This window comes from Mastomys coucha, unplaced genomic scaffold (genome assembly GCF_008632895.1).
Source record: "Mastomys coucha isolate ucsf_1 unplaced genomic scaffold, UCSF_Mcou_1 pScaffold5, whole genome shotgun sequence".
Taxonomy (NCBI): Eukaryota; Metazoa; Chordata; class Mammalia; order Rodentia; family Muridae; genus Mastomys; species Mastomys coucha.
The window spans coordinates 82693664-82705780 of record NW_022196911.1 but is presented as its reverse complement, the minus strand read 5'-3'; the positions used below and the strand labels follow the sequence as shown (position 1 = coordinate 82705780).

Here is a 12117-nt window from a genome sequence, read left to right as displayed (position 1 = left end):
GGGGTGTAAACAGCGCTCTGGCTGTGTTTTCCTCTCCCCCAGCAGCTGACAACGGGGTCAACCTCTCGGAGGCAGAAGTGTCCAGGTATTTTTGCACAGATAAAGGCAGGACAGATCTTGGACCATGGGGTCAGTGTACAAACACAGAGACATCACCATGACTCCATTATCTCTGCCATAAACACCAGGCCACATGACTGCCACTGTGCTAAGGCTGATTTAAAGGTGTACAGGCAGGATCACAAGGGAAAAGGCAGGTCCACAAAGCCTCGTGCTCTCTGAGGTTCCCGGAGCTCAGGCCGTGACCCTCCCTCCGTCTTGCGCAGTCAAGCACCTTCTCCGGGGTTGCTTCGCTGTGAGACAATCACAGCCACGAGATCAGGGGCTGAGGAAAGCAAACGTTTACTTCGAACGTAGAAGGGCTCTAAAAATCAAAGCCACGTAGTTCTCCAGAGAACGGAGGCCCACAGCTTTCTGAGATAGTGTCACTCTGAGGCCACAGAACCAGGACCAGCTCCCTCCATAAGTCCCCAGTTGGCAGAGAGCACAAAGAGCTAGCCAAAAATCCCCATCTTATGTCTGCCATGGGAGTAGGTGAAAGGCAAGTTTGGCCTTCCAGAGGGCATCCTGTTCATGAAATAAATAAACCAGGAAAGGTGAAATTGGCCTCAACAGAGCTGGTAATTCCCGACTGCTTCTCTTCTAGCTCGTGGTTAGGCTTCCCTCGATTTTCCCTGTAGCCATGTTTGTTACCCAGTGCTATCCCTGGGGCTTTTTCTCTACAATAAAGAAGGAGTTATGACTCAGCAGGAAAGCTTGCTCTTGCTCGTTATGAACAATGCAACAACTTCTTCATTTTTAAAATTTTATTTTGTAATATTATCATTATTATTATCCATAATAATGATAACTGGAACTCTGGAAGCTGTCCTCGATCTCCGTATCCTCCTGCCTCCAACTCCTAGATGCTGAGAATACTGGTGTGCACCACCACACTTGGCGACCAGCACCATCCTAGTGCTGCCGCGGCTTCCTGTATTCATCAACTCAAGCATTTCTCAAATCCCGTACATATACTCAGAACTGCACGTCTAGGTGAAATGGGTCTGGTTTCAAATTCTGGTAGATGGTCTTGTAGGAGGCATGAAAAAGAATTAGAGGGCTGGTAGGCAGCTGAGTGTGCAACCTCCATCCCCCACCCCCCACCCCCAGTCAGCTCTTTTGGAGGACGTGGTTTAGATTGATTCTGGGCAGCTGTTTATTGCAAAAACTCACTGCCAACTATTGATAACTAAAGTGGCGCTGGAGAGCTCTGGATGGTACAAATGTGGCAGGAGATGGATGAGAGGATAGTTTTACCTTTGAGACGAGAGGCTGAGAACATATTGTCTCTCTCAACCTGCTGTGTCCTAGATTTCCACTGTTAGCCTGGGCTCTCCCAGGAGTGGGCACCAGAATCCAAACAGTGATGTCCAGCTCAGTCTAGAGTGAGACTCTCAAGAGCCAAAGCCAGGGGCTGGAGAAATGTCTCTGAGTCAAAAGCCTTTGCTGCTCTTCAAGAAGTCCGGAGTAAGCCGGGCGGTGGTGGCGCACGCCTTCAATCCCAGCACCTGGGAGGCAGAGGCAGGCAGATTTCTGAGTTCGAGGCCAGCCTGGTCTACAGAGTGAGTTCCAGGACAGCAAGGGCTACACAGAGATACCCTGTCTCGAAAAATCCAAAAAAAAAAAAAAAAAAAAAAAAAAAAAAAAAAAAAAAAAAAAAAAAAGAAGCCCGGAGTTTGGTTCCCAGCAGCATCTCTGTTAGGGCAGCTTCCAACAGCCTGAAACTCTAGCTCTAGGAGATCTGACTCCCTCTTCTGGCTTCCACAGGCACCCCCTTACATGTGGCATAGATTACACACAGACACACAGACATACATGCAAATTAAAAACAAAACTAGGGGGCTGGTGAGCTGGCTCAGCTGTTAAGAGCATTGACTGCTCTTCCAAAGGTCCTGAGTTCAAATCCCAGCAACCACAGGGTGGCTCACAACCATCCGTAATGAGTTCTAATGCCCTCTTCAGGTGTTTCTGAAGACAGCTACAATGTACTTAGATATAATAATAAATAAATCTTTTTTTTTTTTAAAAAAACAATCAAACAAAAAACAAACTAGGTCAGGCATGGTGGCATACACTTTTCTTGCCAGCACTTAGAGGCTGAGGCAGGTGGACCTCTGTGAGTTCAAAGCCAGCCTGTTCTAAATAAGAAGTTCTAGGCCAGCCAGGGATACATAGTGTCTCAAAAACAAACGAAAGGAAAAACAGCAACAGTTAAACAGAAGGTAGTCCTGTGGGGATGTAACTCTGCAAGAGAGTCACTGGCAGGTGGTGAACCCCTGAGCTAAATCCCCAGTACTGCAAAAAGACACGGAGGCGATGAATGGTAGCAGGGGATGCGGCTCGGTTAGTAGTCTACCTGCCTAGCATGCTCGAGTCTTAGGTTTGAGCCCCCCAGCACCGCAGAAACCATGTGCAATAAATAGCACGTGCCTGTTATTCCAGCATGCAGGAAGGAGGTGGAGGCAGGGCTGTCAGGAATTCAAAGTCATCCTTAGCTTCACTGTGAGTCTGAGGCTAGCCTGAACTCCATAAATCCCTGTCTCAAGAGAAAACCAAACCACCAGGTAAACAACCCCTAGAAAACAGGAGCAGGGGAAAGTGCCCATCAGGGAAGCCAAAGGCACGTGGCAGCCCGTCATGCTGCCAGGCTAACTGTTCATGAGCTGTGAACCATGCTCATGCCCCAGTGTTGACAACATAAAAAGTGGAACCTGCAGCTGACGGCTGTTCATGAGTTTCCCAGAATCCATCCTGATGCACCTTCTCCCTTCTCCCATCAGCTTTGGTTAAGCTTTGGTTCTGCTCTCCCAGTGACTCACATGCACTGAGATCATCCAGAAAGACATTGACAATCAGCGTGGGAAGCATGTGCTCTGGAGATGCCTCTGATGGGCGTGGTGAGGTGAGTGGGCACAAGGACTTTTGCCACCTAGTGCCCCTGGTTATGTAATTTTTTTTTTCATGAATTCTAGTTTCTTCTTAATTCTGCTTTAAAAAAAAAATGTTTTCAAATAGTCTCACTATGTAGCCTTGGCTGGCCTGGAACTTACAGAGATCTACCTGCCTCTGCCTCCTGAGAGTTGGGGTTAAAATTGTGTACCACTGTGCCTGAGCTCCCAAAAGTTTTCTTCATGTATTTGTGTGTGTGTTTGTGTATGTGTGTACACTCATGTCTTGAAGCATGCTAAGGCACATTTGTATGTAGCGGTCAGAGGAAACCTTGGAGGAGCTTTTACTGTGAAATCTCAGAGAATAAATTCAGATCATTAGGTTGAGCCACAGTCTCTACCACTGAGATGAGCTGTATCCCCAACTACATTTTAAAAAACTATTTCTAAGCTAAGAGCGCTAATTCCTGTGGAAGGTAGATATTGCCATGAGCTATTTCTGGAGATAGATAGTTTAGATTAAAATCCCACAGCTTTGAAGAAGATCCCTTTTGGCTGAAAGCAAAGCAGAATTATTGACTGAATCTCACCTAATATGCAACAGGACAATACATCCTCTCACTTCTAATTTCCTCCTCTCCTCTGCCTTCCCCTCCTGATTCTCCTTCTCTCTCCTGCTCTTTTTTTGAAACAAGGTTTCATTAATTTTGCCCAGGCTGGTCTTGAACTCATTCTGTAGACCAAATATCTTTAAACTTGCCTCAGGCTCTGGAATTGTGCGATTGTTATTTTTGTACCAGGCCCTACCCAGCTGACACTTTCTATTTTGTTTTGTTTTCCTTTCAGACAAAGTCTATGGTAGCCCAGGCTGGCCTTGAACTCACTATGTAGCCAAGGATGGTCTTAAAACTCCCGATGCTTTTTTGTTTTTTTTTTTTTGGTTTTTCGAGACAGGGTTTCTCTGTGTATAGCCCTGGCTGTCCTGGAACTCACTCTGTAGACCAGGCTGGCCTCGAACTCAGAAATCTGCCTGCCTCTGCCTCCCAAGTGCTGGGAATTAAAGGCATGTGCCACCATTGCCCAGCTCTCCCGATGCTTTTGACTCAGCGTCCCAAGTAGCTTGGATGACAGATCTGTGGCAAGGACATGTCCTGGATGAAAGAAATTCAATTGGCAGAGCACTCCTGGCTTCTGCCTCCTCGCCCCTCCCCGAGGAGGAGGAGTTTGGCGTGACTGATGGGTAGGAAGGAGGAAGCTGACCTCTTAGCATCCCTTTCTCCTGTTTTCCTGGATGCAAACTGTTCTCCTGTCCGGTGAGAAACAGGCTCTCAACATGACCCAAGATCCTCTCTAAGTGGCCAAGTTGGTCTGATTGAGTCCTGGGAAGCTCAATTTTTTTGACAGTATGAGCCACATTCTCTCCATCCGTTTATCTGCACTGAAGATTATTTTGGCTTCTTGTTTAAGTTAACTAAGGCTTTCCTATTCCATTTGAAACTTGCAGGAAAGGGAAGGGGCTGCTATTTTTTAGGCCTCCACAAAGACCCCAACAGATTTACTGGGAAACTTCCTGCTAAGTTTGAGAAGCTGGCTTCTAGCTCCTTAGTACTTGTCTAGAGAACGCCAGGTTCTATAGCTGTCAAGTGAGCAGACGTAGTTGGAAGGTATTTTTCCCAACTGAAATGCATCAACAGTGATGTACCCAATGCCCAGGACTGCGTGGAAGATGGAGAGAGACGCTCGGTGCCACCATACTTTAGAGTCTAACTAGTATGTATCAATTACAATGTTTAATGTTGCAAATGAATAGAGTGATTTCAAACATGTATTGGCTCACTGGAGATGTGGGAACAATTGGACCCAGAATTCAGACAACGCGCGTCTATTCCTTGGCTCTGCTCTCTCTGGGTTGGATTCATTCTTTAGCCAACCTATGACATAATCCTCTTCTCAACTGGTAGCTTGGTGCTTCCCACTCTTTGGCTGCTGCAGATTGTAAATGTACCATTTATCAGGCAGTGAAGAACCCAAGTCCTAACTGGCTCTCCACACTCCTGAGCTCTACTCTGATTAGATCAGTGCTTTTCAATCTGTGAGTTGAGACCCCAGTGGGTTGACTTTCACATGGGTCGCCTAAGACCATTCTGCACATCAGATATTTGCATTATGGTTCATAACAGTAGCACAATTACAGTTATGAAGTGGCAGCAAAAATAATGTTATGGTTAGTACTCTGCCTTAGTTTCTTTTCCTCTTGCCTTGATAAAACACCGATAAAGAGAGCTAGAAAGGCAGCTCAGAGGTTAACAGCAATGGTGGCAGCTGTTCTTCCAAAGGACCCGGGTTTAGTGCTCAGCACCCATGTGGTGGCTCACAACTTCCATAACTCTAGTTGCAAGGACCCAACACCCTCTTCTGGTCTCCAGAGGCTCCAGCCATACAGGTGGTATACAGACATACATGTAGGCAAAACACCCATATGCATAAATTTTTTAAATAAAAGGTCAGAGTTCATGGTATAGTCCATGTTGGTAGGGAGTCCAGTGCAGGAGCCTGAAGCAGGTGGTCATGTGACCTCCACATTCAGAAAACAGAGGGCCAATGTATGGTATGACAGTGCTCCTCTCTCTCTCTCTCTCTCTCTCCCTCTCTCTCTCTTTCCATTTGTTGAATCTGGGGACCCCTGACCAGAAAATGGCCTCACCCACAGTTAATATAGGTCTTTCCACATCAATGAACTGATCAAGATTCCCCTCGCCCTTCATAGTCAGAAGCCTGTCTCTCAGGTGATTCTAGATTCATCAGGTTACAATGAACACCAAGGAGAACTTGGGGCCTTTCCATGAGACTCAGCAACGTGGACATCTCTTTGGAAGGCAGAAGGGACAAACAACTCTGCTGGCTGGTTGGTTTTTGTCAACTTGACACAAACCTAGACCTATTTAGGAAGAGGGAATCTTTTTTATTTCCTATAGTACTATTTTTTATTGGTTATTTTATTTATTTACATTTCAAATGTTGTCTCCCTTCCCAGTTTCCTCTCCAAAATCTCCATGCCCTTCTCCCCACCCCCATACCTCTAAGAGGGTGCTCCCCACCCACCCACCCCCTCCTGCCTCATCACTCTAGCATCCCCCTATGCTGGGGCATCAAACCTCCACAGGACCAAAGGCCTCCCCTCCCATTGATGCCAGATAAAGCAATCCTCTGCTACATATGCAGCTGGAGCCATGGGTCCCTCCATGTGTATTTGGTTGGTGTTTTAGTCATGGGAGCTCTGGGGGGGAGTAGTTAGTTGATAAGTTGTTCTTCCTACAGGGGTGAAGAGGGACTCTTAAATGAGAAAATGCCTCCATTAAGATTGGCCTGTAGGCAAGTACTTGGGGTACTGTCTTGACTTTTGCTTGATGGAGGAGGGCCCAGGTCACTCTGAGTGGTGCCAGCCCTAGGTAGGTGGTCCTGGGTTTTATAAAAAAGCAGGCTGAGCAAGCCATGGGGAGCAATCTGGTAAGCAGCACCCCTCCAAGACCTCCAATTTTTTTGTCTCCAGGTTGCTGCTCTGACTCCCCCCCATGATGGAGTGTGATCTAGGAGTATATGATAAACACTTTCCTCCTCAAGTTGCTTTTGGTCATGGTGTTTATCATAACAATAAGAGAGTAAGTAATACAATAAGCAATAGCAGTCTTTGACAGAAGAAAAAGAAAAAAAATACACTTAGAATTCTCGAAGGGAACATTCCTGACAGTAAAAACCACTCACAGTGATTAGCAAGCACCACAGCCTTTACTCTGCTTATGGATCTCGTCTTGCACTCTGTGGTTCTAGCTACTCAGGAGCCTGAGACAGGAGGATGATAGGTTCAAAGCCTGCCTGGGTTAAAGGCAGCCTAGGCAGTGTAGTGAGAGCCTGACGCAAAATGAGAAGTGAAAATAGAGGGCTGTGTACAACTCAGTAGCAGGACATTTGTTCCATATGTGGGAGGCCCTGGACAGATATCTTACTCCCCTGGCCTGAAAAAAGAGACAGAAAGAAAACAAAAAAGTCTTCTTACTTCTTGGTTCGGTCAGTTGCAGGCCTGGGAAGCCAGACATTTGCCTTCCAAATTCTGTGCATGTGTTATTCAAAGCAGCCCCTCTAGACACTGTTGAGGTTAATAGACTTGCTTTGTTTTGTTTTATATGCATGGGTGTATGTGGGTTCCCACACTCATCTGAAGACCACAGGACAACCTTGGATGTCATCCGAAGAAACTCTTCCTACCTTTTTTTTTTTTAAGATTTATTTATTTTATGTGTATGTGTACACTGTAGCTGTACAGATGGCTGTGAGCCATCATGTGGCTGCTGGGAATTGAATAATCCAGTGGCTCACTCCAGCATAATACACTGTAGCTGTCTTCAGACATACCAGAAGAGGGCGTCAGATCTCATTATGGATGGTTATGGTGGTTGCTGGGATCCGAACTCAGGACTTTCGGAAGAGCAATCAGTGCTCTTACTCACTGAGCCATCTTGCCAGCCCCCCTACCTTTTTTTTTTTTTTTTTTTTTTTAAAGACAGGGTTTCTCTGCATATGTAGCCCTGGCTCTCCTAGAACTTACTCTGTAGACCAAGCTGGCTTCAAACTCAGAGATCTGCCTGCATTTGTCTCTTGAGTGCTGGGATTAAAGGCGTGCACCACCTCCTCCAGGCTTCTTCCCACCTCCTTTGAAACACTGACCTGCATCACCTTTTAAGCTACACTGGGCTTCCAAGTGTGTAGCACCACACTCAACATTTTTACATGGATTCTGGGGACGAGGCTCAGGGCCTGGGTGCTTGTAAGGCAAGCTCTTTACTGAGTAAAGGGGCTCTCTCCATCCCTAGAGATTGCTTCTTGATCTGTCCCCTTGGGAATTGTCCTTGAGTTAGATTCTCCTGTTCTGTGATCCTGCCCTCCCCTACTTTCCCTCTGATTAGACAAATACATAATGTTAAATATTATACACTATACATATATACACACACATACTGGCTATGGTGGAAAGCACTTTTTGAAGCCAGCCTGGTCTACATCGAGAGTTCCAGGCCATTCAAGGCTATATAGAGAAAACTGGTTTTAAAGGGGTTTTTTGGTCTCAGATTTACTGGGACTTTGACCATGATCTTGATCTTCTGTCCCTCTGCCTTACTCCACCTAAGCAAACCACCATGCTGGAAGTATTCAGCAGACAGTCTACCAATTTAACTACATCTTTAGTCTCCTGGAATTTTGAAATAGGTTCTCCTGTAGCCCAGGCTAGCCTCAAACTTGTTCTGTAACCAAGGATCATCTTAACCAGAAAATCCTCCTGCCTCTCCCTCCGGAGTGCAGAAATCACAGGTGTGTGCTGGTTATGTCCAACTTTCTTCTTCTTCCTCTTCCTCCTCCTCCTCCTCCTCCTCTTCTTCTCCCTCTTCCTCCTCCTCTTCTTCTTCCTCTTCATCCTCCTCCTCCTCCTCCTCCTCCTCTTTTTCTTCTTCTTCTTCTTCTTCTTCTTCTTCTTCTTCTTCTTCTTCTTCTTCTTCTTCTTCTTCTCCTCCTCCTCCTTCTCCTTCTCCTCCTCCTCCTCCTCCTCCTCCTCCTCCTCCTCCTCCTTCTCCTTCTTTTGTTTAATAGGAAGATGACTTGTGCCCGAGAGAGGCTGGGACAGTCACTGAGGTGATATCCATAAAGAAAAATGGGCAAGTCACCTCACTTAGGCCATCTATTAGTGCAGGTTGTTATTTCTATCAGATTTGAGGACACAGAGTTGGTGGTTTTAAGAGCTAAGCATTTGCTGGGAACTGGTGTCACACGCCTTTAATCCCAGCACTTGGGAGGCAGAGGCAGGCAGATTTCTGAGTTCGAGGCCAGCCTGGTCTACAGAGTGAGTTCCAGGACAGCCAGGGCTACACAGAGAAACCCTGTCTCGAAAAAACAAAAACAAACAAACAAACAAAAAGCTAACCATTAACCACACTAGGGGAGATCAGCACTATATGAGCTATGAACCATGAAGATGCGTTGGCCCTCAGTGTTCTAAGTTCAGAAGATCTGTGAACAAGATAGAACTCCAGTGAACTGAAACCCCAGGCTGCAGCCAAACTCACAGAGTAAAGGGAGTATGCTTTCTAATCACCAATGCTGGTCCACCGGAGCTGTGAGAACACGCCCAGCAACTCAGAACTCTCTACGGATGCCTGCAAAATCCCTTTTTTTCCAGGGTTCCACTCCCCTCTGCGTCTGGTTCCCCAGCGCTGGTCAACAAACATTTTTAGGTACATTTTATGTAGAATGCTACAGCAGGGATATGGGGATATATACCTTAGTGATAAGATATCTTCTCAATCGGCACACAACCATTCCTACCCTCCCTTAAGAAAAGAAAGGTACAGTGAGGGACCTGCAATCTGTTCATGAAGAGATCATGTAGGCTAACCTCAGATTCTTCCGACCACAACCTCTGGGCCCTGGGGTCACAGATAGATGCTGCCATGCCAGATACATGCAGAGCTAGGGGTGGGACCCAGGGCTTCAGGCTTGCCTGCAGGGCATAACATCCCCAACCCTCCCCCTAAAAATGGGCATGTCTTCAGCCCCAGCACTACCTGGGAGGCAGAAGCAAATGGATCACCGTGAATTTGAGGCCAGCCTGGTCTACAAAATGAGTTCCAAGACAACCAGGGCTACACACAGAAACCCTGTCTTAGAAAAAAAAATAGAAAAGGAAATTAAAAATAAATATTTACCAATAGATAAATGTTTATAAGAAACTGCATGTACGGCCCTGCTCTCTGAACCCTCTGGGCCAAGCCAAGCTGCCCTGAGCAGCCTGCTCTCCCAGGGGGACTTCCATTCTCCTGTCATATCTCCATCAGACTTCTGAACCATAGAGACAGGAACATGTTGTCCTCCCAGTAGCTGACTCAGACATAGACAAGTACAGCCAAACAGTGGATGGAGCTTGGGGACTCTTATGGAAGCACAGGAGGAAAAATTATGTGCCCCAAAGGGGATAGCAACTACATAGAAAGACCAACAGAGTCAACCCTTGGGGCTCTTAGAGACTGAATCACCAACAGGTTGGACCTAGGCCTCCCGGCACATATGTAGCAGATGTGCAGTTTGGTCTTCATGTGGGTCTCCAACAGCTGGAACGGGAGAACATATCCCGTACGTGGGATATGCTCTTCTAGCTGGGCTGCCTTGTCTGGCCTCATGGGTGAGGAAGTGCCTAGCCTCACAGAGACATGAAGGGGCGATACTCAAAGCAGTCCACACACACTCAAAGGAGAAGGGGAGAGGGCATGGGGGAAGGATTGTGTATGTGTGTGGGGGTAACTGGAAGGGGGGCAGTGAGCAAGATATGAAGTGAATAAGTAAAAAACAAAATTAAAACAACAGCAACAACAACACTACATGCAAGCTGGCTGCAGTTGCAGAGGGCTGTATGTAACAGCAACTGGAGGCTAAGAGGGCACCTCTGGAGTGTGGACACAGTAAAGTCAAGGCAGGCCTGGATTCCAGGAACAGCATGAGCAGACCTGGTTTCCTTTGTAGAGAGGAAGAGCAGTGCTGGAGAAGTGACCTTGAACTTAGCCTTAAGCAAGTAGGCTAGGTCAAGAGAATCTAATCAGTCATACAAAGTCTTTTACATAAGTGTGACTCAGCCCTCTGGACAATATACTATCTATCTATCTAATTAGATAACTATACTATCTATCTATCTAGCTATCTGTCTGTCTGTGTCTCTAATTAGATAGGTAGGCAGTAGCCTATCAATACTTTTTCTGTTGCTCTTATACTGGCTTGTATCATAGTTGATGATTTATTCATTTATTTATTTGGTCATTCACTCATTGAGTCATAATAGAAGGCTCACTTAACCTGAAGTCATGCCCAAGGCCAGGCACAAGGCAGAGTAAGCGACTATTATATACCAGGAGCTCAGAGCAAGCAGAGCAGAAGCAAATATATATATATGTATATATTGCCTATAGCATGCCTGGAGAGCTCTGAGGCTGAAGTGTTCATAAAGAAAGTGACCTGGGGGAGCTGGAGAGATGACTCAGCAGTTAAGAGCATCGACTGCTCTTCCGAAGGTCCTGAGTTCTATTCCCAGCAACTACATGGTGGCTAACAGCCATCTGTAAGGAGATCTGATGCCCTCTTCCGGAGTGTCTGAAGACAGCTACAGTGTACTTACATATAATAAATAAATTAATTAATTTTAAAAATTATTAAAAAAAAATGGAAGAAAGAAAGTGACCTGGAAGAAGGTCCTAGAACTGAATTTTCAGTGAAAGTGGAAAGCCCTTGAAAGAGGAGCCAATTTGTGTGCCAAGGTTGTGGTAAGTAATTTGGTATGCAGGGCTCTGGGATGTGCCAGTAGAGGTACCTGTAAAAGTAAGTGGATTTTTAAGTCATGTGGAATGCTATTTCACTAACCCAGAGGACAGATGATAAGGTCTTCAACAACTGGAACTGAAAAAGAACCAACTGGATGAGTTCAAGAATAGAGCGAGCTGAGCAGCAGGGCCACTGGGTGGTCAATGACATAAGCAAAGAGAGTTAATAATGTCAAAGCTTGCCATGATGGCCCCTGCCAGCCATCCCAGCACTGGAAAGGCTGAGGCAGGAGGATTATATGACTTCAAAGTCAGTCTGAGCTGCATAGTTTAAAAAAAAAAGGATTTGGGAAATACCTGTACAGTAGAGGATATGGGGGCTCCAATCTCTACTCTATGGTAATAGATTTGATATCCTGTTTGCAGCATCCGCATAGCATCCAGTGGACATGCCTTGTTTTTAGAAAATTCTTCCTTATGGAGCTAGAGAGAGCTCAGTGGTTATAAATGCATATACCTCTTACAGTGGACCAGATTTCTGTTCCCAGCATCTATACAAGGCAGTTTACAACTAGCAGTAACCCTAGCTCCAGGGGATCTGATGCCATCTTCAGGCCTCTGACGGCACTACGTGAAAATGCATGCCTCCTCCCCCAATTAATTATGCACCTAATTCAAATTTTTGTTTTTTGTTTTTAAATATTTTATTTATTTGTTTAGCTCTGTACCCCATTTTTAATAGGGTTATTTGGTTCTCTGGAGTCTAACTTCTTGAG

At 45.9% G+C, this 12117-nt stretch overlaps 1 protein-coding gene across 1 annotated transcript in view; it reads left to right on the top strand.

The window, feature by feature from the left end:
• The window catches only part of Ypel2 (yippee like 2), a 78175-nt gene extending 77758 nt beyond the window's left edge, over positions 1 to 417 (top strand). Inside the window, exons 7-8 of the mRNA XM_031354055.1 lie at positions 43 to 85; positions 327 to 417. Coding sequence (XP_031209915.1) covers positions 43 to 85; positions 327 to 417 — 134 coding nt within the window. The remainder of the gene's footprint in view (positions 1 to 42; positions 86 to 326) is intronic.
• The last annotated feature ends 11700 nt before the right edge of the window (positions 418 to 12117 follow it).